Source organism: Bidens hawaiensis, unplaced genomic scaffold (genome assembly GCF_021521415.1).
Source record: "Bidens hawaiensis isolate Kalapana, Puna unplaced genomic scaffold, B.hawaiensis_p1.1 tig00028226_1, whole genome shotgun sequence".
Lineage (NCBI taxonomy): Eukaryota > Viridiplantae > Streptophyta > Magnoliopsida > Asterales > Asteraceae > Bidens > Bidens hawaiensis.
The window spans coordinates 177,085-204,030 of NW_027494585.1; the positions used below are offsets into that span (position 1 = coordinate 177,085).

General features: G+C 35.3%; 1 protein-coding gene and 2 pseudogenes across 3 annotated transcripts; 2 read left to right on the forward strand and 1 right to left on the reverse strand.

Annotated features, from left to right (window-relative positions):
* The first annotated feature begins 9,647 nt into the window (after positions 1 to 9,647).
* Positions 9,648 to 13,488, forward strand: LOC143576473 (heat shock 70 kDa protein 15-like; annotated as a pseudogene). Its single transcript, XR_013142959.1, has 9 exons — positions 9,648 to 10,861; positions 11,625 to 11,852; positions 11,939 to 12,034; positions 12,120 to 12,302; positions 12,372 to 12,566; positions 12,646 to 12,792; positions 12,864 to 13,013; positions 13,085 to 13,215; positions 13,299 to 13,488. The product of XR_013142959.1 is annotated as a heat shock 70 kDa protein 15-like (transcript).
* Positions 13,489 to 14,790: 1,302 nt separating this feature from the next.
* On the forward strand, positions 14,791 to 16,883 carry LOC143576471 (ras-related protein Rab7-like). The gene is made up of 7 exons (XM_077060548.1): positions 14,791 to 14,843; positions 15,031 to 15,057; positions 15,152 to 15,251; positions 15,979 to 16,125; positions 16,209 to 16,289; positions 16,387 to 16,532; positions 16,622 to 16,883. Exons 1-7 carry the CDS (start codon positions 14,791 to 14,793, stop codon positions 16,689 to 16,691), a joined length of 624 nt encoding a protein of 207 aa, XP_076916663.1. The 3' UTR covers positions 16,692 to 16,883.
* A 286-nt stretch (positions 16,884 to 17,169) lies between these two features.
* On the reverse strand, positions 17,170 to 26,166 carry LOC143576469 (heat shock 70 kDa protein 15-like; annotated as a pseudogene). Its single transcript, XR_013142958.1, has 9 exons — positions 26,019 to 26,166; positions 23,752 to 24,970; positions 23,416 to 23,659; positions 19,000 to 19,079; positions 18,723 to 18,908; positions 18,138 to 18,524; positions 17,901 to 18,050; positions 17,698 to 17,809; positions 17,170 to 17,613 (listed from the first exon to the last, which is right to left on the reverse strand). The product of XR_013142958.1 is annotated as a heat shock 70 kDa protein 15-like (transcript).
* Positions 26,167 to 26,946: the final 780 nt, after the last annotated feature.

Here is a 26,946-nt window from a genome sequence, read left to right on the forward strand (position 1 = left end):
GAATATACTTGTCATATAATGTTAGTACTAACAGTATTTGCAGTTATAAGTGAACAAATAAAAGTTTAAAAGCATCTACATGAAACACATCATATCATGCATTAATATGTTTTAAACTTTTTAATTAGTTTTACTTGATGCTTCAAAGAGATTTAATCATTTTAGCCAAATTTTAAAAAGGTATATGTATATCAGCGGTATACACACATTGTGTATAATATCTTCATTCTCAATCGTTACATACAATTTTATGGATTAGGTTTGGGCAAGACTTCCTTATACTCCTATCGAAATTTTGCAACTAAACGAATGCTACCAAACTTTGTTTCAGATAACGATCTCTTAAGACCCAGATAAATGGGTGTGGATGGAAGAAGTTGATGATGCGTCCATCCTTGTAAAAGTGGATAACGTCCCTAATTAGGGTAATAACTAATTACATGGGTATATATGAAATAATCGAATTCTAAAAAAGGTTTAAAATTTTTGTAGGAGAACTCAAAGGGAAAGAATTTCAACTTTGAATAATTTGAGAAAGAAAAATCCAACTTGTTTTTATCTATGTGTCCTTGTTTAAAAAGCACAAAGACGGTTGAACACCAATCATTTCATGACCAACTAAGATCGGATAGGGTACGACAGTTCAGTTCATAGTGGCTTGGTGCAAACGACCTCTATTTTATGCATTCTCAATATAGTTGATGTACTAGAGCAGCATAACTATCATTCCAAATCTTACGCAGCAAAAGCTATTCCAAATAAATTTTAAAATCACGGCTTGGAGTATTTGAAAGGTAAGAAACAAAAGATCTTTGCAAACATCAATACCATGCATGTTTAGTAAAATTAAGGAAGAGATAATTAAATACACTTTGATTCTTATGGATAAATTCTAGATCGAAGAATATTGATATAGATTGGACAACTTATCAAGTTAAATAAGTATTTTTTTGGGGCTTGCTAAGCTCTTTAGTACTTTCTTTGTTTTAATAAAATTTGTCTTTCAAAAAAAAATTATTTCCATCAAATCAAACATATAATATGATTAAATATTATCTTTCAACCTAGACCATATCATTCATATGTAATTAATGAAAAAAATAATGTTTATTAATTAAGCAAAAATACAAAAACAAAACAAAACAAAACAAACAATATACTTATCATATAATTAATGTTAAGAAATAGTCATTGTAATGTCGTGTTTAAAATAATTGAAAAAGAAAAATACACTAAGTATATATTACTATATTTGCTGGTTTTTTTATACCACACAGGTTTTTAAGAAAAAGATAACATCTATATAATTAATATCGATATCAAATTATAAACATAAAGAGAATACAATAGAAAATAAAGTTATCGTATAATATTGTTAATAACCTGTACATTTTTCATTACAAAAACAAATTAAAGTAAAAAAGGAAACACTAATGTGATAAATCACAAATTAGTAAAATAAAAATAAATATAAAAATTATACTACATCTAATAAACCCGAAAATATTGGAATTTGAAAATCAAATCATTGTAATATTGATTGGTATAACTTTTGGAATATTTTATAAAAAATAAGTTTTATAAAAATTTAAAAATTTTAAGATAGTTATCTTTAATACTATTTAATTATTTTGTTCTTAAAATTAGTATTTAATAATTATCAATTATTAATAAATGATATTTAATGATTTTAGATATTTGGTTGGTTTTAAATTATAGGATAAATCTAAAGTAACAAGTGACAAAACATTGTATGTTTTTATTAAATTAATATATATAATATTTCCAATGTTATATATATTCAGGCTATAAGAAACATGTAATTGGTGTTTCAAACAAATTTTATTATGAATAAGTTTTATATATCATAGTAGATTATTATACGGATGGTAATCGGTCAACTTATTAAGTTACAGATCACTAATAATTTACTATAAAATATAAGAAATTTCTATTGTTTGGGAAATGATTATTACAAACTAAGATAAAAAGTAATGAATTCATTGGGAAATATATGTTTTTGATGAAAAGATGGATTGTTATGTGATAAACAAACATGAAGTCAAAACATTATTCCGTCATCATTTATTCATTTTTAACAAACATTCAAACAACCAGAATATCCTCAGTTTCTAGCAATTACATAAGGACTTCAATATCATTTTCTGGAGGTTGGTTGTTAATCTTTGCGGCCTCTCTTGTTGCTGTTCACCTTCACCGGACTCTTGGGTCTTTTTTTATTGTCATTGTCATTGTCCATTACCTTGCTTCTACACTCGTTGCTGCAGAAGGGCTTATCCCTGCCAACAACAAACAGATAATAATTAGTATAAGTGTTTGAGACAACGACGGCACCAGAACTTTTTAGTCAAAGGGTCAACACAGAGTCTTTTTCTCTTTCCGTTACAACTAAAGGGTTACTCATTTTTTTAAAAATATTAAAACACTGCCCTTAATGTGTGTGTGTGTGTGTATTTGACAAAATCTGGTTGTTAATCGTTCCTTCATAATTTGAGAAATCTAGAACGTGCACAGGTGAGATTAATAATGAGTCAGAGTGAACTAATTACATGTAAATATAAATATCGACCAATTCTCCTATATATTTGTTGCAGTTGAAGCAATGCTTGAAGGAATTGTCAATGGTCATTTGAGTCTTATAGCTTGAATTAATAATCTCGGTATCATCATGTGACATATCTCCAGGAACATACAAAAAAACAGAAAAAAGATTCATGTCTGTGAGATAATGTGGTAGCGTAATGAATTCGATGGATTCCTTTGACAGATCCAATTTATATATAACACACACAAAAAAAAAAAAAAAAAAAAACACTACCTGTATTTGATGACATAGTTTGAACTGTTTGAAACAAAAGAAACAAGATTTCTATGGAGTTGTATTTTCTAAGAGAAGATGGTGTATGTATATATAATGGGAAGAAGCCACTAATTTGTGTAAAAGATATAATCAGCTTTGAATGCCATGTGACTTTAATTCATGATTTAATGATCACTCATTAATATTTGTAGTTTAATAAATTAACTTTTTTCTTTAAAATTGGATTGTAATATATAGCCAGAACAAATTAAAAGGTGTGACGCACCAATGAGGTTGGTACTCAATTGCCAAAGTTAAAACTTTTAAACATCCTGATTGATAAAAAGAGGAATGGATAAGATTTAAAAAAACTTCGCTTCTAAAAAAAATGCTTGAAACATGACACTCAAATCTAGATATTCAACACACATGAAACGCCCTTAAATTTCTTCAAAATCATCACTTTTTTACACATATTTTTCATTATACTTTAAATTTTTCACAAATATATATGTTATTATTTATTATTTGTTTTTAAAGTCTCTATACATAAAATAATAAAATAAAGTGTAAGTTTACATATATTGGTTTGTGTTGTGTACTATAATTAAATTGTTTGATAAAACAAATATTATAACTAAATTAAATGAAGAAAAAAAAAGAATTATATATAATATAGTTAGGGTTCTAGAGAAAACTATAAAGTTACGAGAGAACTACTATCAACTAATTATTTTCTTTCATTATCTATTTATAAGGTAAGAAATATATAAAAAAGGTAAAAAAGTGTTTAACTCGTGATTGAATTTATATAAATGTAGCTCACGAAGTTACAAACATGTAACTCATACTAGGTACATATAGGTAGTATACAAGTTACATATAGACATATTTTAATCAGCATAAATGAAACAAGACACAGAGATATCCTCAGTTTCATTCATTGCAATAAAGAATTTAACACCTCAAATTCTAAATGTGTATGATGACACGAACATTTTAATCATAAATCTAGATAGATACGTATCTCGTGAAACTATAGTATTATAAGATCTAACATCTCTTAGCTATCTTGACAAGGATATATAAGCACTACAGTCTTTATTTTCCTAAATAACTGATGTCCATAATTTACAATGTTAATCAATCGATAAAACCTGTGTTGCTAATAAAGTTTCTTAGCGAAGCTTACCAAAAATTTTGAAAGGTTCTTAAGGTAGTAACTCAATGGCTTCTAAGCTTTTTCTTCATATTTTATCACTTAAACCATGTTCTAGTAGCTTAAGTATACCCTAGATCATTAATTAACTCAATGTCAAGTTTTGCTTGGATATCTTGATATTTGAAGCCTTAATTGCGCATGTTGGAATATAAGAGATATATGTTGTATGTTCATAATCTCAATAGAAAGTAATGAGGATGTAATCTTTCATAAACATCATGCTCTTCTAATTTTGTATTTTTATATCTTTGATTGGTTCACATTATTTCTCTTAATACCTTTTCTTCATTTTCTACTCCCTATATCTATCAATATCCGTGTTGCTAACTGTTCTTCTTAACTTATATTGAATGTTTAATCTTGGAACACAACATTGTTCGTTAGTTGACATGGTGATTTGTAAAAAGCTATGAAGGGTGATGGTTGAGGGCTCGATCTATAGAATTGGTCCATAATGAATTAAAACAATATTTATTCGGCCGGTAAAACCGGACATTGTGTTACAACAACGAGTTGACGCACATTTGTTGGGTATTGATTACGTTAGTAGAAGTACCTTAATAAAACCCTAAATATAATTAACATATAAAAAATTAGCATACAAAAAACTTAAAATATTTAAAACAATGTTTATTCGGCCGGTACAGATCGGGCGTTGGTAAAATCCGAGCATTGAAGACTGGGCATTGGTAAACCCGAGCGTTAAGACAACGGAAGTTAAAGTTAGTACCTAGCATTGTTAGAAAATTAAAACCTTAGAGCTCATACCTGCAACTTTTAAATATTATTACCCAACCTTGTTATTTTAGGGAAACATCATGGACTAACTTTGTAATTGTCTTTAGAATATATTATGTACATAAAAATCATTTAACTTGTTCTTAGGTTCTTTTTATTAAAAATTGGGTGCTTCTAAACTTACCCCTCGGTCCTCTCCCATCAATTTTACTAAATATATCTCATCCCTCAAGTTTTACAAATACAATTAAAACATTTTGGTTGTTTCTTTTATCATTTTGTTACCTTTTATTATTACATTATTTTTATAAAAGCATTTTTTTTCAATTTTTATTAACAAATTTTTTTCTATTTATCTTGTTATGTACATTTAAAAGCATTTAAAAAATGTTTTTTTTTCTATACTTGATTTAATATTTTTAGAGAGCATTTTGTTTTAAATTAAGAGATAGTTTACATTCTTTATAAAAAATCATATTATTTTTTTTTTAATAAAGTGTTAAATAACATGCAACTTTATAAACAAATTTGACTCTTTTTTCAAGTAACATTAATCTCATATATCCAAATCTAACAAAAAAAAATCAAATTGTTTTGAATACATTTTATAAATAAAAAAATAATAAAAAACTAGCTAAAGAAAGTATACAAAACTTTTTAATACATAAAAAAAATAAACAAACTTTTTATAAGATCTTAAAAAAATAAAAAATAAAATCAATAATAAAAGTATATAAAAAGACTGTAAAACATAAATAAAAACTTAATAGTTTTTATTTGATATTTTGAGATATTTTTAAAATAAAATAAGAGGGATTAACATGTCAATTACAAATATTAGGGAGAAATGAAAGTTTAAGGGGCTGTAAGATTAGCAAGGAAGGGGGGGGGGTGTGAGTTTACGTATAGCCTAACCCTTAAAAATTTTAAACGTTTACGTATACATGTGTATATAAGATAACTTATACATGGGTAAATTATACTAATTTAAGCATTCACATGGAACACATAATATCACACATTAAATTTGCTTTAGTTTACTTGATGTATCAAATATATTTCATCATTTATATATAACATAACATTGTTGAAGACCTTTAATAAAGTAAACTCTTTGCATCAAATGTTAACATCTAATTCAGATTGTTAGTTTTGAGTGAATAAATTATAATATAAATAGTAATAATAATAATGAAAATAATAATAATTATAAAACTACAAGGGGCTTTACTTAAACGAAAATGGAAATGAAAAATTAAAAACATCAACTGATAACATCGGATCATGGGTTTAGTGCCTAAGTAATAGAGTAAATGTTAACTCAATCTAGATACCGAGCCGGTTTCCTGATCGTGTGCTTGGGCCTGCTCCGAACGACGGGATCAGCACGTTGGATCTCTTCCTGTTCCTGAGCCTTAGGAAGGAACCTCTTTGGATTTGGATTCTTGCGGCTTCTTTTACCGATCTCAATATTTTCTTTGGTGTGTTCCTCTTTTTCTTTGGTGTGTTCCTCTTTTTCTTTGCTTAGACAGCCTAGGCTGCAGAAGACCATATGCCTACCAACAACAGATATTTTACATGTATAGTACGTTAGTCCTTTTGAATAGCAAAACTAAGGATATTTTACATGTATGGTTAGTTAACTACCTGCATTCATAGAACGTGTCCAATTCATCGAAGTTCGTTTTGCACTTGTAGCAATGCGCTAAGATTAAACTTCTAATTTTAAATATCGACATGTCTCCTGTAACATAAAAAGAAAACGATTCAGGTTCGTGAGATAACGTGGAAGTGTACTGAATCTTACATATTCAATTCCTTTGATCGATCTATATCACATGAAAGTGACACCAAAACCTTTACCTGAAAATGATGGTTTGAACTATTGAAACAAAATAAAATAAAATATATCACATATCTTCTTTAGATGAATGAAATTTCTTAAAAAATAATAAATTTATGAACTGGAACCTGCAGGTGGTATTGAGTATATTATTCTCTAATGGCGATAGAGAATTGGATAGTTGGGATGGAACTATGGAAGGATGTCATGTATGTTTATGGTGGGGGGAGAACTATAGGAGGTGTGAACCAAATCATATTATGATATTTACTGTATTTAATATGTATTAATTATTATATATAATTAAAGTTTAAGTATAACTAAATAATGTAATAATATATGTTATGTTTATAAATTATAATAATATATGCATTTATATGTTGGTTTTATTTTAGAATACTACACTATTGCGAGAATATAAAAAATACCTAAATTTTTTAAACTTTTTATTAACAAGGTTTTGTATATGCGTGTTACAATAGTGTTTTATATGTTTACAATGTATTACATATTTTGTGCTACTAATAAAAATCAAACCAAAGGCTAAGTTTAGGGTCGGGCACCATGTGAAGGGCAAATTATACATGTTTAAGAAAACATGGTGGCGTGTTTTATAGTATCGAATTGTTAGCAATTGGCTGACATGAATTGAAAGAAAGGTTTGCAAGGTAATCGTTTATTTAGATTTGTTTCATAATGACTATGCACAATAATCAAAGAATATTAACTTGGTAAGAACTCATTATAAGCCCGTGATGATAACTTACTGTGTTTTGTCATGCTGAATAGTCATGAGTGAATGGAAGTCGAAATGGATGCATTTATGAACTTGGGTTTAACGTCTAGTTCCGGAAGTCTATCTTAGTCTACATTTTATGACAACATATATCATTTCTAATTTCGTCCTATCAAGGAAAAAAAATAACCCTAGAAAATTTCAATTTCCACTTAAAAGAAAGAGTCAAAATCAAACCGTTACCAAACTATTTGACACATAATCTTCATTATGTTACAAGTTTCCTATGGAATGATATATACATAATTCTATCATACGCCATCTTTGATGAATCATTATTCTATATTCACATTAACATTTAATCAAAGATTCATAAACTTTCATCAGTAATGGAGATTAAGATAATCACGTTGTTATATGGTCAACTCTCTATTTATTAATCGAGTTATCAATCAAATGTCTAATATGATCACTCTGGTGGAAGATCATCTAATGCTCTAATTTAAACTATCATTCATAACGTAACTATACACACACATACGCACATAACATACATCTTTAGTAGTCTTGAAAGTAATGATCACTCTTAATATAACATGTTAACCCTTAGACCAAATGCAATGAACAATGTTCAAAACGCCAACACCTTCCATCTCATTGGCTGGTTGTATGGCTTGGCCCCATCATCATCCTCATCTAGCGTTGTGTACAAAATTTTTGAAGCCTTTTTGACACCCGGGGGGGGGGGGGGGTTCCTTAGCGTTTTGGACCAAACGCCGGCATAACTCTACCCGCTACGCTTTATCTTATCAGATCATGTCACGTGTTAGATTTACTTAACTATACACAAGACTAGTAATAGTAATGTTAATTAACCATCATCGACTTTGTTTGACCGAGGTTATGCTAAGATTTGCTAAAGTTTTATAAAATATAGTTTTATATTTTACAATTAATTTATTTTTTAAATATTATTTAATTAAAATATTTTTCCCGGTAAACCGGTGGGGCTTGCCCCAATGGCCAGGAACATGATGGATGACTCGGATGTCCCGGGTTCGAGTCCTTATTCCGAATGAATTTTTCCAGAGCAAAAAAACCTGTCATGCCTTCGGGCGGGGTGAGCCAACTGGGTTTTACCAGAAACGGCCAAGTCAAACTCGGATGTCAGCGTGGATCCCGATTATGTCAACATAGTCTGGCCCAAGTGGGGGTGGCGGGGCTCCTTCTCATGTTGAATGTGATATTTCTTAACCGCGAAAGTCACCGTTAAAAAAAAATAGGCCCACGTAGGCTCACGTAGGCCCAAATGCGAAAGGTGACTAGAAGCTTATTTCACACGCATGATAACATTCACTACGACCGCGAGGCTATAAATAATAATATTAATAATCTGTTGAATTAATTCGTGAAAGGTCTTTTCATTTTCAAATAGGTATGAATTCGTCACCATTATTATTTCTTAAATTCAACTTACACTATCATGCTTACTGCTTAATTCTTAATTTAATTAGTTGCGTTTGAGTTATTACTATTTTTAGTTTGAATCCGTACTGATTTAGCAGGTGTTTTTTAGGTTAAAGCATTGTAGTGGTGATATATCGACGATCTGTTTTGACTTTTGAGTTATTTAGTGTTGTCATTGTTGTAGATGTGTTGTTGGCTAGGGTTTATGACTAAATTGGAGTAATGTGCTTCCTGTTTGCTTGACTGATCGTGTTTATGACGTCATGATAGTTTGTAGGATTGGAAATTGTGCTTGATCTTGATGTACAAATGTTATTTCAAAGCAGTTTGATGTATTGAATGTGGCTGTAGGCAGTGCTGTAGAACTCGCTGGGAGCTAGTCGGCTGGTGGTGGTGGGAAGTCGGGACTAGTGATTAATCATGTTTAATCAGACTGGAATTTTTGTACGTTATTTTTCAGTTTTATATGTTTATATACACACATTTTTGTATGTAATTTTCAGTTACACACATACACATTTTTGTATGTAATTTACAAAGTTTGGCTGGAAATTGTCCAGAAGTTTGTTGGCGATTTGGTCCGATTAGAACCGATTTGGAATGACTAGATCCGAGTAGGGGCGATTTGGCCGGTTAGCTAAAAATTAGTCAGTCTCCGGCCGACAAGCGATTAATCGCTTACTAGTCCTGATTTTATGTTAAGTTATGCTGTAGTTTAATTTTAAGTTTGGTAGTTAATGTTGGACATTTATGTTTCCCTTTGAGTACTTATTTGTATCCGTTGTACTTACTTTATGTGAAATTCAGACTATTTTCAGTGGGATAAAGTAACTTCATTGAGGAAACAAGTTATATTACTCAACCAAGATGAGTGTGGTCGGGTTTGATCTCGGGAATGAAAGTTGTGTTGTGGCAGTTGCCAGGCAAAGAGGAATTGACGTTGTTCTTAATGACGAGTCAAAGCGTGAGACTCCTGCTCTCGTGTGTTTTGGTGACAAACAACGGTTTCTTGGGACAGCTGGTGCTGCTTCTGGTATGATGAACCCGAAGAATACAATCTCCCAGATTAAGCGGTTAATAGGCCGCCCGTTCTCAGACCCTGAGTTGCAACAGGATCTTAAGGCGTTGCCATTTTCGGTTACTGAGGGGCCCGATGGGTTCCCGTTAATTCATGCTCAGTATCTTGGGGAAACAAAGACGTTTACACCGACACAAGTTATGGGTATGGTGCTTTCAAACATGAAGACGATAGCTGAAAAGAATTTGAATGCAGCAGTCGTGGATTGCTGCATTGGGATTCCTGTTTATTTCACTGATCTTCAAAGACGAGCGGTTATGGATGCAGCTACTATAGCCGGGTTGCATCCTTTACGGTTGATGCATGAAACAACTGCAACCGCTTTAGCCTATGGAATATACAAAACCGACTTGCCTGAGAACGAGCAGTTAAATGTAGCCTTTGTTGACATCGGGCACGCTAGCATGCAGGTATGCATTGCAGGATTCAAGAAGGGGCAGTTGAAGATACTGGCTCATTCTTTTGACCGGTGCCTCGGTGGGAGGGACTTTGATGAGGTTTTGTTTCAACACTTTGCTGAAAAGTTGGAAGAGTACAAGATTGATGTGTTTAAGAATGCAAGGGCGTGTCTTAGGCTTCGTGCAGCATGTGAGAAGCTCAAGAAGGTGCTTAGTGCAAATCCAGAGGCACCTATGAACATTGAATGCTTGTTGGATGATAAAGATGTTAGAGGTTTTATAAAAAGAGATGAGTTTGAACAAATTAGTGCGCCAATATTGGAGCGTGTGAAGAAACCTCTGGAGAAGGCTCTTTTCGAAGCTCAACTCACAGCTGATAATATTTATGCTGTGGAGGTTGTTGGTTCAGGTTCTAGGGTCCCGGCTGTGATCAAGATTTTGACAGAATTTTTTGGGAAAGAGCCGAGGCGTACCATGAATGCAAGTGAGTGTGTTTCCAAAGGCTGTTCTTTGGAATGTGCCATTCTTAGTCCCACCTTTAAAGTTAGAGAGTTCCAGGTATAATCCACTTGTCTTTTTATGCATGTTTTTGTGCTGTCTGAGTGACGTCTGACATCAGATCTCTCGAAATATAAAGAATCTAATATGCACTGTCTTTGTATACAAGCGTCAAATAAAAAGGTTTTAAATCATGAAAAGTGCATGAAAAATTTGCACCATTAAGAAGGCAAATTAATGACTAAGATGACCATCAAATTTAATAATTAACTAGATGTTAGTTATGGATTGGAGTAAATGAATAGACCATCATTGTTAACTTTCTTTTCATTTGAAATCTAGTTCCACAATTTTGTTAAATGTAAATAACTATTATATACTGTTTTTAAGTTATACCATTAAATTTGAGAATTTTATTCTCTTCAATTCGAGTATAGATTTGTGCGTGCCCTTTCTGCGTACATATGGGTGAATTCTTAGGAACCCTTAAAAACATAGAATATGGAAATAAATATATGAATATATCATCATTTAAATTTAATCCACTGGCCATTACAAATTTATTAGGCGTCTAGCCAACTAACTTTCCCAAAAAAAACTCAACTAAAATTATGTGAAGGTTGTCTTTTAAAATTAAGTATCTTATAAATTTGTACAAATCAAATTAAATAAAATGTGAATTTATGTTTTAAAACCATATTATGAATTCAATACGACATTTTATCATCGATGTGGTTGATGAATAACCAACTATTTTGAGAAGATTTTGTTTGGATCACATCCCGAATTAGTTATTTAAATAAATGTTTTTTTGTTCTTAAAGGTTCAAGAAAGCTTTCCTTTCTCAATTGCTTTAACATGGAAAGGATCAGCACAAGATTCCCAGAATGCGAATTTGGAGAATCAACAAAGCAGTATTGTTTTCCCCAAGGGAAATGTAATTCCCGGTGTGAAAACTTTGACTTTCTACAGGACCGGCACATTTCCAGTTGACGTACAGTATGCAGATGTCAGTGAATTGCAGGCACAGTCAAAAATCAGTACTTACATGGTATAAGCTTCTCAAAGACTCAGATTTTAGTTAGTTTTTTGAATGAGTTTCATTGCCTAAATGATGTGCACTGTGATTTTGCATAGATTGGCCCATTTCAAGCTACAAAAGTTGACCGTGTGAAGGTCAAGGTAAAAGCCCGTTTAAATCTGCATGGGATTGTTTCTGTGGAATCTGCACAGGTGAGTTATCGTTGAGTTTTAGACGGTCAAATTTTGGTTTTGTTGATTATTTGTGTGTAGTAAGGCGTTTCTTTTATAATTCCAGCTTATCGAAGAAGAGGAAGTTGAAGTTCATGTATCAGAGGAACCATCAAAGATGGATATTGATAACGCTCCAGCTGATGTGGCTTCCACCAATGAAAGTGATGTAAATATGCAGGATGCTCCCGTGACCGATAATGCTGCTCAAGAGACAGACAATACTGTTCAGATTGAGTCAGATACCAAAGTAAATTTCTAACGCATGAACTTCTTTTAGAATATTAGTATTTTGTGTTTTATTTATTTCGCTATGCAGGTGGAAGCTTCAAAGATAAAGGTCAAGAAAACCGACATACCAGTTTCAGAGTTCATGTATGGGGCAATGCTACCTGCAGATGTGGAGAAAGCAGAGGAAAAAGAATTTGAAATGGCGTTGCAGGACCGGCTTATGGAAGAAACAAAGGACAAAAAGAATGCTGTTGAATCCTATGTCTATGATATGAGGAACAAGGTAAGTTATCATTACCTTCCCAATATTATTAAACATATTCACTTGAAAAACCCGACTCACGATCTCCCCTGTTTTCAAGCTACACGATAAATTGCACGAGTTTGTTACGGAACCAGGGAGAGAAGCATTTATGGCTAAACTTCAAGAAACAGAAGATTGGTTGTATGAAGATGGTGAAGATGAAACTAAAGGTGTATACATTGACAAACTCGAAGAGCTCAAAAAGGTTTCCTCTTTTAGCACTTGATCTGTAATGTACACATCTGTTTTCATTTGACACTGTTGAAACAATTGCAGCAAGGTGATCCCATAGAACAACGGTACAAGGAGCACTCGGAAAGAGGATCTTTTTTTGATCAACTGTTGAATAGTATAAATTGGTACAGGCAGGCTGCTGTGTCTGGTGATCTGAAGTATGATCACATTGATATGAGTGAAAAACAGAAGGTAAATATATCTCAAAATCCCATTTTTTTTTATTAATTTTGTATATTCTCACTCGAGTACCCTCTTTCTAGGTGTTGAACGAGTGCTCAGAAGCAGAAAATTGGTTAAGGAATTCACAGCAACTTCAAGACACACTTCCGAAGCATACTGAACCTGTTCTTCTATCAACTGATATTATAAAGAAAGCAGAGACGCTCGATGGGTATATATATTCTAAATAGATCTTTTTATTATTGATTATTTTCATATTTTCTGAAAACTAAAGTTTTATGTTTATATGTACAGGGTCTGTATGTCAATAATGATGAAGCCAAAGCCGTCTACTCCCGAGAAACCGTCCTCGCCTGCATCGGCTCAAGAAGGCGAGCAGTCTTCTCAAGAAGAGAATGCCACCAGCCCAAACCCAAGTGCAGAAAACGAGAATTCTGATGAGTCGGCAGCCATTGAGACAGGGAAGCCTTAGTCTGCTGTATAATGCTCCGTGCCTTTTAGTTTGGTGGGTAAGTGAAGGTTTAGGACTATGTATTCGAGGGTGTGTTCAACATGCAGTAGTATTGGGTTTTAAATGAACATGTACCCATATTCTGCATAAATTTTGTTAAATGAAAAACCACCTTTGACTACAATATAAAACTATAATTAACTTGATCCACATGCTGTCAAATTCTTCAATAAAGCATGAGCCCTAACATTAATTTCATCATCGTTTGTTAACATGTTAAGAACAATAGAATATATCATGCATCATTCTTTTAAATAACAAAAGTTGGATTAGCATGTTGGATCTCTTCCTGGGATGTTGTAGTATGGACCGAAGCAATGAACCTCTTTGGATCAGGATCCTTGCGGGTTCTTCTTTTAATTGTTTACCTTCTCAGGATTTTCGGTTGCCCTTTACTTGGCTTAGACAGTCGTTGCTACAGAAGAACATATACCTGCGGCCCTGCCAACAACAGATCGCTCGCTTAGTTAATATTAGTGTTTGAAAATTGGTGATATTTTATGGACAGAGTGAGTTAGTTACTTGTATTTATATATCAGCCACTATTCCGATGATCTTTTTGCAACTGAAGCAAGGCATGAATAATCTAATTTTAAATGTCGAGCACAGTGAAGTTTGATCGAGCAAAGCGTCAACTGGTTGTCCAGACAGTTGGGTCTGGGTAACAGAATTCACATTCTCTTCTTCGGTGGATGAATGGTCGACATATCGATCTCCTAGAACATAAAAAAAATGATTCAACTTAGTGCGATGATCATGTGGAAGTGTAGTGATCAAAGAATATCATTCACGTTCGTTTTATTTTATATAAATTGACGCATTCGGTACGATAGAATGTTTCTTTAGACTTGGTGCAATGAACATTTGTTTTATCAGTTCTCTTACACAACTCAAATCATAATCAAGTAAGTCCATTCATAAATTAAATTGTTTAAACACAACAAAATGTTCTTTTTACTTAAGGCCAAACAAAAATTTCCCCTTTGGCCCAAAATTTTTTTCGCCTTCTCGGAGTTTTTTGGCATCGTATGGTGTTGGTTGCTGCGTACGTAATGTAGGATAGGTGATTATTGTATTCAATCATTTATCTAAATAATTAAACATTTGGATATAAGTTAATAACCACGTCACTATTGTTTTATGAAATAAAATATAAGCAGATTTAGAATGAAAAAATATCAAGAAAATGTTGATCATCATCATCATCATAACACAAAAATATTAATTGGTGTTTGTCAAGATTGATCGATCACTGATAATATTAATTAATTAACCATGGCTTCTCGACGGAGAATGCTACTCAAGGTCATCATCCTCGGAGACAGCGGGTATATATATATATACATGTTTAGAATATATAAAATCAAACGAAACAAATAATAATCATCATGCATCATAAATTTATACAAAATTCAGATCATGCATGCATGTTTGAAAATAAACTTTTATCCATGCATGTGCATGTCATTGAAAGATCCTTAATGTTCTAATATAGTTTTATTACTCATGTTGTAGGGTTGGGAAGACGTCATTGATGAACCAGTAATATTTTAAATTATTTTATTTATTTGTTTTTTCGCTATGCGAATGTTAATTTTCCGGATTCTGATTTTGTTGGATTCAATTGCTCGATTAGGTATGTGAATCGTAAGTTTAGCAATCAGTACAAGGCCACCATTGGAGCCGATTTCTTAACGAAAGAAGTTCAGTTTGAAGATCGGTTGTTCACTATGCAGGTGACATGAAAAATTCATATAGAATTATTATTATACATCATTTTTGCTGCTCTCTATGTAAAATATTTGGTCGTCGCATTACAAATACAAGTTATGTGTCTAGTGACGTGTCACACAGGCCGTATGGTAGGGCAAAAAGTGGTCAAAGAGTCGTTTCGAGTATCATACAAGTTGTATGATATGACGGAAAATGTCATAATATGAGAGCCAAATCTTGACGGAGTAATGTGACCATTGATAAAGACATAAAGGCCACATTGTTTTTAGTGACATCGTACTACCTTAATGGTAGGGCGGAAAATGATCAAAAAACTCATATGATATGTTATTGATTGAGAAAGAAATGACTGGTATAACCATCGACAAATGTCATATGATCCGTATGAACTTTCCACTCTATAGCATCATATGCTCCGTATGATAGGGCAACTATTTGCATATTGCCCATATGATGTGATAAGAAAGTTGGTGTACATTTTTTTGAGGATGGTGACCGAGCTAGCTCGAGCTCGAAATTAAACGAGGCATCTCAGCTAGGCTCGAGTTCGATTTTGAAGTTAAACGAGCCTAAGATCGAGCCATGACTTGTTTTTTGGCTCGGTTACAAAAATGAGTCAACTCACCTCAACTCAATTGTTCACTTGTTTTAAATCAAGTTTTTTAGCTAATTTTATTCAAGCGTTTTGAATAGCTGTAATAACATGACCTGTTTTTTTATTATTTCAAGATATGGGACACTGCTGGACAAGAGAGATTTCAGAGCCTTGGTGTAGCCTTCTATAGAGGAGCTGACTGTTGTGTTCTTGTATACGATGTAAACGTCATGAAATCATTCGAGAATTTAGGCAACTGGCGCGAAGAATTTCTGATTCAAGTGATTCTTGATTTTACCTTTGTTATTATAATTTTCAATATTTTTCTTGCCATATGTAAAAATAAGTTAATGGATGTATATAGGCGAGTCCATCCGATCCTGACAACTTTCCATTTGCTGTACTCGGTAACAAAGTAGATGTTGATGGCGGCAATGGTCGAGTGGTAGGTTACTAGGTTGGCCTTTCTTTTATGTTGGAAAATATTATTCCGTAAGGCATTACATGATATGTTTATACGTGTCTGCGCCTTATGATTGTAGGTCTCGAGAAAGAAAGCAAAGGCATGGTGTGCCTCAAAGGGAAATATACCATACTATGAGACTTCTGCAAAAGAAGGAACTAATGTGGAGGCTGCTTTCCAATGTATAGCCACAAATGCACTTAAGAACGAACCCGAGGAAGAAACGTAAGCTCTTTTTAACGACCCATAACATTTCACAAAATGCTCGGTGAAGTAGGTGTCGGTAATTTGGTTTGTTAATTATATGGTTATAGGTACTTTCCTGAGACGATTGATGTCAGTAATGAAGGTCGCCAACACAGGTCTAGTGGATGTGAATGTTGAACCAATGGAGCCTGTGTTTTCTAGCGGTTCGTTTAAGCTTCTTGACACTCATTTATTCTAGTGAATCCCTTATGGATCTGTGTCTTATTTTGTTGTTAGTTATGATAATAATGTTGTGTCTAGAATAATTCTTTTGGCAAATGTATATAGGCAACAACACATTGTTATGACAATGTTCCTGTAATAAGGCTTTTTTTTCTTTTCAAAATCTTGTTGGTGATTTCAAAAATTTTCCTTGATACCGACTAAACCGAACAGCGAATTGGAGTTCCGCAAAGGTTTGGGTTTATAATGGGAAAGGTTTGGGTTTGACCGGATTAATACTTAAATCCGGTCTTTCAAATCGGTTTAAAGTGGGGTTGTTACCGGATTCCGTTCCCAACTGAGATTTTGTTGCGCGCCTCTCTGAACACCTTCACGAATAAAACTAAACTAAAAATAATGATGACATAATTTTGTGATACAATTTGAGGTGATACTTAGCAAGATTCATTCAGAATATGTGTACAGGTTTCAATTGCATCCATTAAAGGCCAACAATCCTGCTTGCTGAACACACCCTCGAACACGTGGACCTAAACCTTCACCTTACAAATTAACTTCAACCAAGATGACAGACCATTACCCACCAAAATCTATATTAATGATTATACAAACGAAAAGCGTACCCCACCCCCCACAGAAAGCACACAACCTAAACAAAATCAAAGGCACCGAGCCTTATTCAGCAGCAGCTTCAGGCTTCTCTGTTTCCATCGCTTCAGAATTCTCATCGTTTTCTGCACTTGGGTTCGGGCTTGTGGCATTTTCTGCTTGAGAAGGCTGCTCGCCTTCCTGAGTTGGCGCAGGCGAGGATGGTTTCTCGGGAGTAAATGGCTTTGGCGGGGCAGGCTTTGGTTTTGTCATTATTGGCCTACAGACCCTGCACACAAACATAAACGACTTAAGATTTTTAACTTTTAAAAATAAAAAGTTATTGCTTTGAGTTATTAAGTTGAATATGTACCTATCAACTGTGTCTGCTTTCTTTCTAATATCAGATGACAGAAGAACAGGTTCAGAGTGCTTTGGAAGTGTATCTTGAAGTTATTTTCTGCTTCTGAGCACTCATTCAAGACCTAGAAAGGGGATAACCGGTAACCAAGTGAGAATAGATTAAAAATTATTAATGTACATACAATCGCAAAAATTAGATTCCGAGATTGTTACCTTCTGTTTCTCGCTCAAATCAATATGTTCATACTTCGGGTCACCAGACACCGCAGCCTGCCTGTACCAGTTTATAGTATTCAACAGTTGATCAACAAAAGATCCTCTTTCCGAGTGCTCCTTGTACCGTTGTTCTATGGGATCACCTTGCTGCAATTGTTTCAACAGTGTCAAATGTTAAAATTGAGTATTGAAAGCAGATAGTATACATAAAACATCAAGAGTTAAAAAGCAAACCTTTTTGAGCTCTTCAAGTTTGGCAATGTATACACCTTTAGTTTCATCTTCACCATCTTCATACAACCAATCTTCTGTCTCTTGAAGTTTAACTATGAATGCTTCTCTCTCTGGTTCCGTGACAAACTCGTACAATTTATCGTGTAGCTTAAAAGCAAGGCCCAAGGGAGAACGTGAGTCGGTTTTTTCAATGTTTCAAGTGTAAATTTTGAATAATATCGAGAAGGTAATGATTTTTGTCCTTTGTTTCTTCATAACACGGTCCTGCAACGCCATTTCAAACTCCTTTTCCACTGCCTTCTGCACATCTTCAGGTATCATTGACCCATACACCAATTCTGAAACTGGTATGTTGGTTTTTTTGACCTTTTTCTTTGGAACTTCCACCTGCACAGCAAAACAATTTTAAAATACACACACACACACTAATATTTTGCATCCAGCAAGAAAATTACTAAAAAATTATTAGAACAAGTTCATGTTTACAAATTAACCTTGATCGCCAAAAACTAAAGAGCATAATTACACATCAATTTCATAACAATCATACGATTAGCAGACGATCAATCATATGTTATTACTGACCTTGGTATCAGTCTCCATCTGAACAGGATTGTCTCCTGTCTCTTGAGCACCATTCTCAGTCACAGGAGCATCTTGCATATTCACATCACTTTCATTGGTAGAAGCCACATCAGCTGGAGCTTTATCAACATCCATCTTTGATGGTTCTTTTGACACTGGAACTTCAACTTCGTCTTCTTCAACAAGCTGGAATGAAACAAAATAAGAAAAATCAGAAACGTCTAGCTACGAAATATACAGCAAAAATGTGATCGTCTAAAACTCAATAATATCCCACCTGTGCAGACTCCACAGAGACAATTCCATGTAGATTCAAACGAGCTTTAACCTTGACCTTGGCACGGTCAGCTTTTGTTGCTTGGTGTTAGTTGTATTTAGTTATAATTAGGGTTTTAGCCCATATAGTTGGCTAAAGCCCATGGGCCTTTTATGGGTTGATAGCTAGGGTTTATTTGTGTATAAATAGATGTAGTTGTTTATGTATTTCTCACACCTTCAAGTAATAAACATTACTTTCACTACAACCATCTTCTTTATATGGTATCAGAGCTACAGCTCTCGATCCAAACCCTAGCCGCAATCTGACCCGAACCCGAGTCTGACCAACCGTCACCAGCAGCCTTCAGATCTGAAACAAGCCCCTGCCTTGTTGTTCTGTCCTGTCACGAAATCTTTTTTTTTTCGACCGTGAAAGTACTGTTCACCGACGAGACTGTTCATGTTGGAATCACTGTTCATCGGAATACTGTTCACGCCGGAATCACTGTTCACCCGGAGTACTGTTCATCGCGGAAATCACTGTTCACTCCGGGAATCACTGTTTACGCGCGGAAATAACTGTTCACGCCGGAAGTCACTGTTCCTGCCAGAAGTTACTGTTTGTTCGCCGGAATTTCTGTTAACTGCCGGAAAGTTACTGTTCGCTGCCGGAATTACTGTTCACTGCCGGGATTAACTGTTCACGCCGGAATCTGTTCCCGCCCTCCACCCGCACTTGTTACTGTTCACAGTCAATTTTCAGTTTCGTGTATCACTATGGGCGAAAATACATACATGTATACATTTACTACAGAGGAGCATGATCTTATTCAACGGTTTCTTACCTCCCAGTTGCCTCATCCTCAAACCAGCTCGGCACATTCAGGTAAACCTTCTAGCCTTGACTTATCATGGGTGATTGATTCTGGAGCCACACATCACATGACTGGGAATCGGGGTATTTTTTCTAGTCTTCAAAATGTTTCCCATGCACCGGTACATCTTGCCGATGGATCTTCATGTCCCGTTCTCGGCATAGGATCCATCAGTAACTCGGAAAACCTAAAACTGTCTTCTATCCTATTTGTTCCTAAATTTCCTACCAGTCTTTGTTCAGTGAGTCAGATTACCAAACAAAACAACTGTTCTGTGACCTTTTACCCAACTCACTGCGTTTTTCATGAACTAGGAACAAACCGGGTAATTGGTACTGGTTTTGAATCAGGAGGTCTCTATCGTATATCCCCGTTTTCGCATCCTGTATTAAACTTATGTGATTCCGCTGTCAGGGAGGCTCACTGTCGGTTAGGTCATCCCTCTACAGCGGTTCTGAGGCAAATGCGACCAGATTTACCACTTTCGTCTTTTAATTTTCATTGTGAGTCGTGTCAACTTGGTAAACATACCAGGCGTCCCTATCCCCCTAGGGTGCCTAATCGAGTCAGTTCTTGTTTTGAACTGTTGCATTCTGATGTATGGGGTCCTTGCCCTATCAAATCTACGTTGGGTTTTGAATATTTTATTACCTTTATTGATGACTATTCTCGCACTACTTGGGTTTATTTGTTGAAATCTCGTAGTGAGGTATTTTCCATATTTCGAGAATTTAATGCTTATGTTCAAAACCAATTTAACACCACCGTTAAAACTTTTCGATCTGATAATGCTAAAGAATATTTTTCCACCGACTTTTCTTCATACTTAAAAACCAACGGCATTATTCATGAATCATCGTGTGCTTATACATCTCAACAAAATGGTGTGTCCGAACGCAAAAATCGTCACACATTGGATGTTGCTCGCACAATCATGATCCAATCACGTGTTCCTCATCGTTTTCGGGGAGATGCCGTTCTCACTGCCACATATCTGATTAACCGCATGCCCTCAACCGTTCTTCATGGCAAAACACCGTTTTCTGTACTATTTCCCAACGATGATCCATTTCCTCTCGCACCTAAAGTATTTGGTTGCGTCGCCTATGTTCATGACCATAGTCCAAAAACCATCAAACTTGATCCCCGAGCCATTCGTTGTGTCTTTCTTGGTTACTCACGGGTTCAAAAAGGGTATCGATGCTATAGCCCATCACTTCACCGATACTTTACCAGTGCCGATGTCACTTTTCACGAGTCTCCTTACTTTCTCAGAGTGTTCCACTGCTGTTTCTGACCCGTTTCCCGACCTCGATATACCCACATCTCCCTTCATCCCCACCATTCCTGTGTCAATTCCTTCTACCGATCCAATCTCTACTGATTCTGACCCACCGACAGAATCTCCGCCACTGCTTTTCACATATGCTAGGCGGGGTAGGGGTCAAACATCAGCGACTCTTGATTCACACCCTGGCCACGACCCCGAAATACCCTCCGATACTCCGTCTACATCTGAGTAATCCACACCTCTCACTAATACATCCTTACCCGATCCAACAACCTCTGATACACCCGTTTATGATCCTCCTGGTGCCCCACTTCCCGATATACCTATTTCCTTTCGCAAGGAACCCCGGAAATGTACTCGTTACCCAATTCAGGACTATGTTGCCTACACCCACCTATCTCCTGAATCTCATGCGTACACCACTACCCTTGATTCCTACCCGATTCCCAAGAATGTGACGAGCGCTCTCGCTCACCCAGGATGGAGACAGGCTATGGAAGATGAAATTGGGGCTCTAAAGTCCAATCATACATGGGATCTTGAAACACTTCCTAAAGGGAAGCGTATTGTTGGTTGTCGTTGGGTGTTTACGGTTAAACTACACCCGAATGGCTCCTTACACCGCTTAAAGGCTCGGTTGGTTGCAAAAGGGTATTCTCAGGCATATGGCATTGATTACGATGAAATCTTCTCTCCGGTTGCTAAAATGTCATATGTCCGTATTTGTGTCGCTCTTGCTGCCATTAATCATTGGCCGCTCCATCAGCTTGATGTCAAGAACGCCTTTCTTAATGGTGTTCTTGAGGAGGAGGTATATATGGAGCAGCCCCCAGGGTTCGTTGTCGAGGAGGAGGCCTCGAAAGTTTGTAGACTACGTCGTTCTCTATATGGTCTTAAACAGTCTCCCAGGGCATGGTTTGGTCGATTCTCTAGTGTTATGGCACAGTTTGAGATGACTCGGAGTGCCTACGATCACTCTGTCTTCTTTAGACACCAGAAAGGAAAGAGGATTATCGTAGTTGTTTATGTGGATGACATTATAATCACAGGTGATGACGAGGTCGGGATTATCGAACTCAAGCAGTTTCTTCAGTCTCAGTTTCAGGTCAGCGACTTAGGTCGATTGAGGTATTTCCTTGGCATAGAAGTATCCCGCTCTCCACAAGGAATACTTCTCTCCCAACGAAAGTATGTTCTTGATATGTTAACTGAATGTGGCTTACTGGGTTGTAAACCTGTTGATACCCCAATGCTTCCTACAAAGAAACTCCTCCCAAAGGAAGGAGATCCAATGAAAGATCCTGAGCGATACAGACGGTTGGTTGGTAAACTTAATTATTTAACCGTCACACGACCGGATATCTCCTTTACTGTCAGTGTTCTGAGCCAATTTATGGCTACACCATACACCGGTCACTGGGATGCTGCCATTCGTGTCTTAAGATATCTTAAGACCTCACCTGGCTTGGGTATATTATAACTCCGATCAGGGTCATTGTCGTGTAGGTGTCTTCACGGAAGGAGATGGTCGGGTATCAGGGTTCTCAGATGCAGATTGGGCAGGTTGTCCGATTTCTCGACGATCTACCACCGGATATTGTGTGTTTGTTGGAGGAAATCTTGTATCATGGAAGAGTAAGAAGCAACACACGGTTTCCCGGTCGAGTGCCGAATCGGAGTATAGAGCCATGGCAGATGTAACATCAGAGATGACATGGGTTCGTCGTCTTCTCAGAGAGCTCGGGGTTGTTTCTAATGACTTGATGAGGTTATACTGTGATAGTCAGTCAGCCATTCACATAGCCAAGAATCAAGTATTTCATGAGAGGACAAAACATATTGAGGTCGACTGCCACCTTATCAGAGATCGAGTAGTAGGCACACAAACTGATCCTCCTTCCATTCAACCAGTTCATGTGAAGACAAATTTTCAGCTAGCAGACATTCTAACTAAACCGCTCCAGAAAGCTCAGATAGATTTTATTTGTAACCACTTGAGGAGGAGTGTTAGTTGTATTTAGTTATAATTAGGGTTTTAGCCCATATAGTTGGCTAAAGCCCATGGGCCTTTTATGGGTTAATAGCTAGGGTTTATTTGTGTATAAATAGATGTAGTTGTTTATGTATTTCTCACACCTTCAAGTAATAAACATTACTTTCACTACAACCATCTTCTTTACACTTGGAATGGACCAATCTGTGCAAATCACAGTGAACACGAAAACTTAGCTAATGAAGATTATTCAAAACCTACCTAAAACTGAAGTACTTTGAACAGCTTATACCGTGTATGTACTAATTTTTGGTGGTGCCTGCAATTCACTGACATCTGCATACTGTAGGTCAACTGTAAATGTGCTAGTCCTGTAGAAAGTCAAAGCTTTCACACTGGGAATTACATTTCCCTTGGGGAAAACAATACTGCTTTGTTGAGTCTCCACATTTCCACTCTGGGAATCTTGAGCAGATCCTTTCCATGTTAAAGCAATTGAAAAGGGAAAGCTTTCTTGAACCTTTAAAAATGAAAGACATTTATTCAAATAAGTGTCTTCATACAAATATAGACTTGAAATCAAAGTCACTATTAGAGAAAACTGGATTATACCTTAAAATCTCTAACTTTGAAAGTGGGACTAAGAATAGCACATTCCAAAGCACAGCCTTTAGCAACACACTCACTTGCATTCATGGTACGCCTCGGCTCTTTCCCAAAGAATTCAGTCAAAATCTTAATTACAGCTGGAACCCTAGAACCTGAACCGACTACCTCCACAACATATATATTATCAACTGTTAGTTGAGCCTCTGAAAGAGCCTTCTCCAGAGGTTTCTTCACACGTTCCAATATTGGTGCACTAATTAGTTCAAACTCGTCTCTTTTAATAAAACCTCTAACATCTTTATCATCCAACAAGCACTCGATGTTCATAGGAGCCTCTGGATTTGCACTAAGCACCTTCTTGAGCTTTTCACATGCGGCACGAAGCCTAAGGCACGCCCTTGCATTCTTAAACACATCAATCTTGTACTCTCCCTTAAACTTCTCAGCAAAGTGTTGGAACAAAACCTCATCAAAATCCCTCCCACCGAGGCACCGGTCAAAAGAATGAGCCAGTATCTTCAACTGCCCCTTCTTGAATCCTGCAATGCATACCTGCATGCTAGCATGCCCAATGTCAACAAAGGCGACATTGAGCTGCTCGTTTTCAGGCAAGTCAGTTTTGTATATCCCATAGGCTAAAGCGGTTGCAGTTGTTTCATGCATCAACCGTAAAGGATGCAACCCAGCTATAGTAGCTGCATCCATAACCGCTCGTCTTTGAAGATCAGTGAAATAAACAGGTATCCCAATGCAGCAATCCACGACTGCTGCATTCAAGTTTTTTTCAGCTATCGTCTTCATGTTTGAAAATACCATACCCATAACCTGTGTCGGGGTAAACGTCTTTGCTTCCCCAAGATACTGAGCATGGATTAATGGGAAACCATCGGGTCCCTCAGTAACAGAAAAGGGTAACGCCTTGAGATCTTGTTGCAACTCAGGATCCGAGAAGGGACGGCCTATTAACCGCTTAATCTGGGAGATTGTATTCTTCGGGTTCATCATACCAGAAGCAGCACCAGCTGTCCCAAGAAACCGTTGTTTGTCACCAAAACACACGAGAGCAGGAGTCTCACGCTTTGACTCGTCATTAAGAACAACGTCAATTCCTCTTTGCCTGGAAACTGCCACCACACAACTTTCGTTCCCGAGATCAAATCCGACCACACTCATCTTGGTTGAGTAATGTAACTTGTTTCCTTAATGAAGTTACTTTATCCAACTGAAAATAGTCAAAATTTCACATAAAGTAAGTACAACGGATACAAATATCATTCTAGATTAAATGAGTCCGAACTCGAGAAAAGCTCTCTAAAAGCTAGTAAGCTACTCAAGACTGACTCGCTAAAAGCTTGAATGGCCAAGATTAAACAAGCAAGAGCCAAACTCAGACCTAAAAATAAGTTTGTTTAGTAAACGCGCCCGAGCCCAAACTTCACATATCAAGCTCAAGGTGGTTTGCGAGCTTATATACTTTTTTTATCTATTATCTGGTATATACTTATATAATAATGTATACACTTACATAATTATTATTATTATTATTATTATCATATATAAAAACTATGATAAAAATACTGAAATAACATATGTTATGTTATAAAATGTTATGTTATACATAAACATTATACTAAAATATATATTAAAAAATAACTAAAAATGTATATAAATTAAATAATAACTAGGCCGAGCTTGAGCTTTAAAAACCACTCAAGAGCCAAGCTCGAGATTTAGAAATAAAAGTCGAAATGAGCCGAGCCCAAGCTCTAGTGAGTTAAAGTTAAACGAGCCAAGCTCAAGCTTAGTCGAGCATAAAGTCGATGGCATGACTATAATTCGAAGTTTCTTTATTATAAGCAATCACTAACACTTGTAGCACAGATATAATAGTAAAAACATTCCGTATCAGAGTCCAATATTAACTATTTAACTGTAAAACAATTTTCTAGCAAAAAAAACAAACCGCCTATGATACATTGATCAAACTGCTATAAAATAACATTTGTGAAGCAGAATAAAGAACAATTTAAAATCCTACAAACTAACATGACGTCACATACACGATCAAACAGGAACCTAATTAATTACTCCAATTCATTCATAAACCCTAACCAACACATCAACAACAATAACAACACTCAACGGTTCGGAATATAAAAACTGGATCTAGTCATCTACAATACAAATATAAATTTGAATCAAAATAACAGTAAATAAAACAACTAATTAAACAGTAAAGTAAACATCATCATAATAATATAAGATCGTACCGGTGGATAACAGAGATCGAGGAGTTTGAAAATGAAAGAGGTTGGTCTGAAATGCTCCAAATAATAATAATAATAGTTAGCGGTGGACTGACTAGACGAGACTAGATGGGGCGAGAAGAGAAGAGAGGTTTGTTAAGAATATTTTATTATTATTTTTTATTAAGTTCGTATGTGTTCCAGAAATGACGTTCTAGAAAGATCTTCTGCGTTTGGGCTTATTATGTATGTACTAAACGGACGCAGCGGGAAATACGAACCTTGATAATCTATAGATTTATGAGTGTTCGTTGTTCCTTTTGAAAGCGTGAAACCGTTTATTGGTATAGATAGATTAATAATTCTTGTTTTAAACTCAATTTAGTATCGAAGTACAAACGAAACCGGAACCTAACCATTGCTAATGGTTGGTTTTGTTGAGTTAAATTTTCAACGGTCCGGTTTTAATTTTTAACGACAAAATCATTACTAACAGCTTGGCTCACAGTTTAATTTAAAACCATCAAAACCGAACCACAAAAAAATATATGTAAAATGTTATTTTTAACTGGAAAAAAAAAACTATGACAATATCATACTCAAATTAAAGAGAATTAAATGCTCGTTTTTATGGTGCAATTTTTTTAAAAAAAATATTAACGTACGAAAAAGTTATGACTGTTTAAAAATCGAGAGGAATTTGGTTTAAAAGTGAAAATATAAATAATATATGCATAAAAGATGAAGAATCAAAGTTGTAAATATTCTTTAATTTTACAAAAGTTAATTAAAGTTTAGCGGTAAATGTTGTAAATATTTTGGAAAAAAATGGGATGCAAGTAAGTTTTTATGCTAGAAAGACTATTTTGTCCTTTAAACTTGTACCATATGCTTGAAAATTTGTAAAGTACTTAAAATCACCGTCTTAATTTGCCCTTCCCTTCATTGCTAT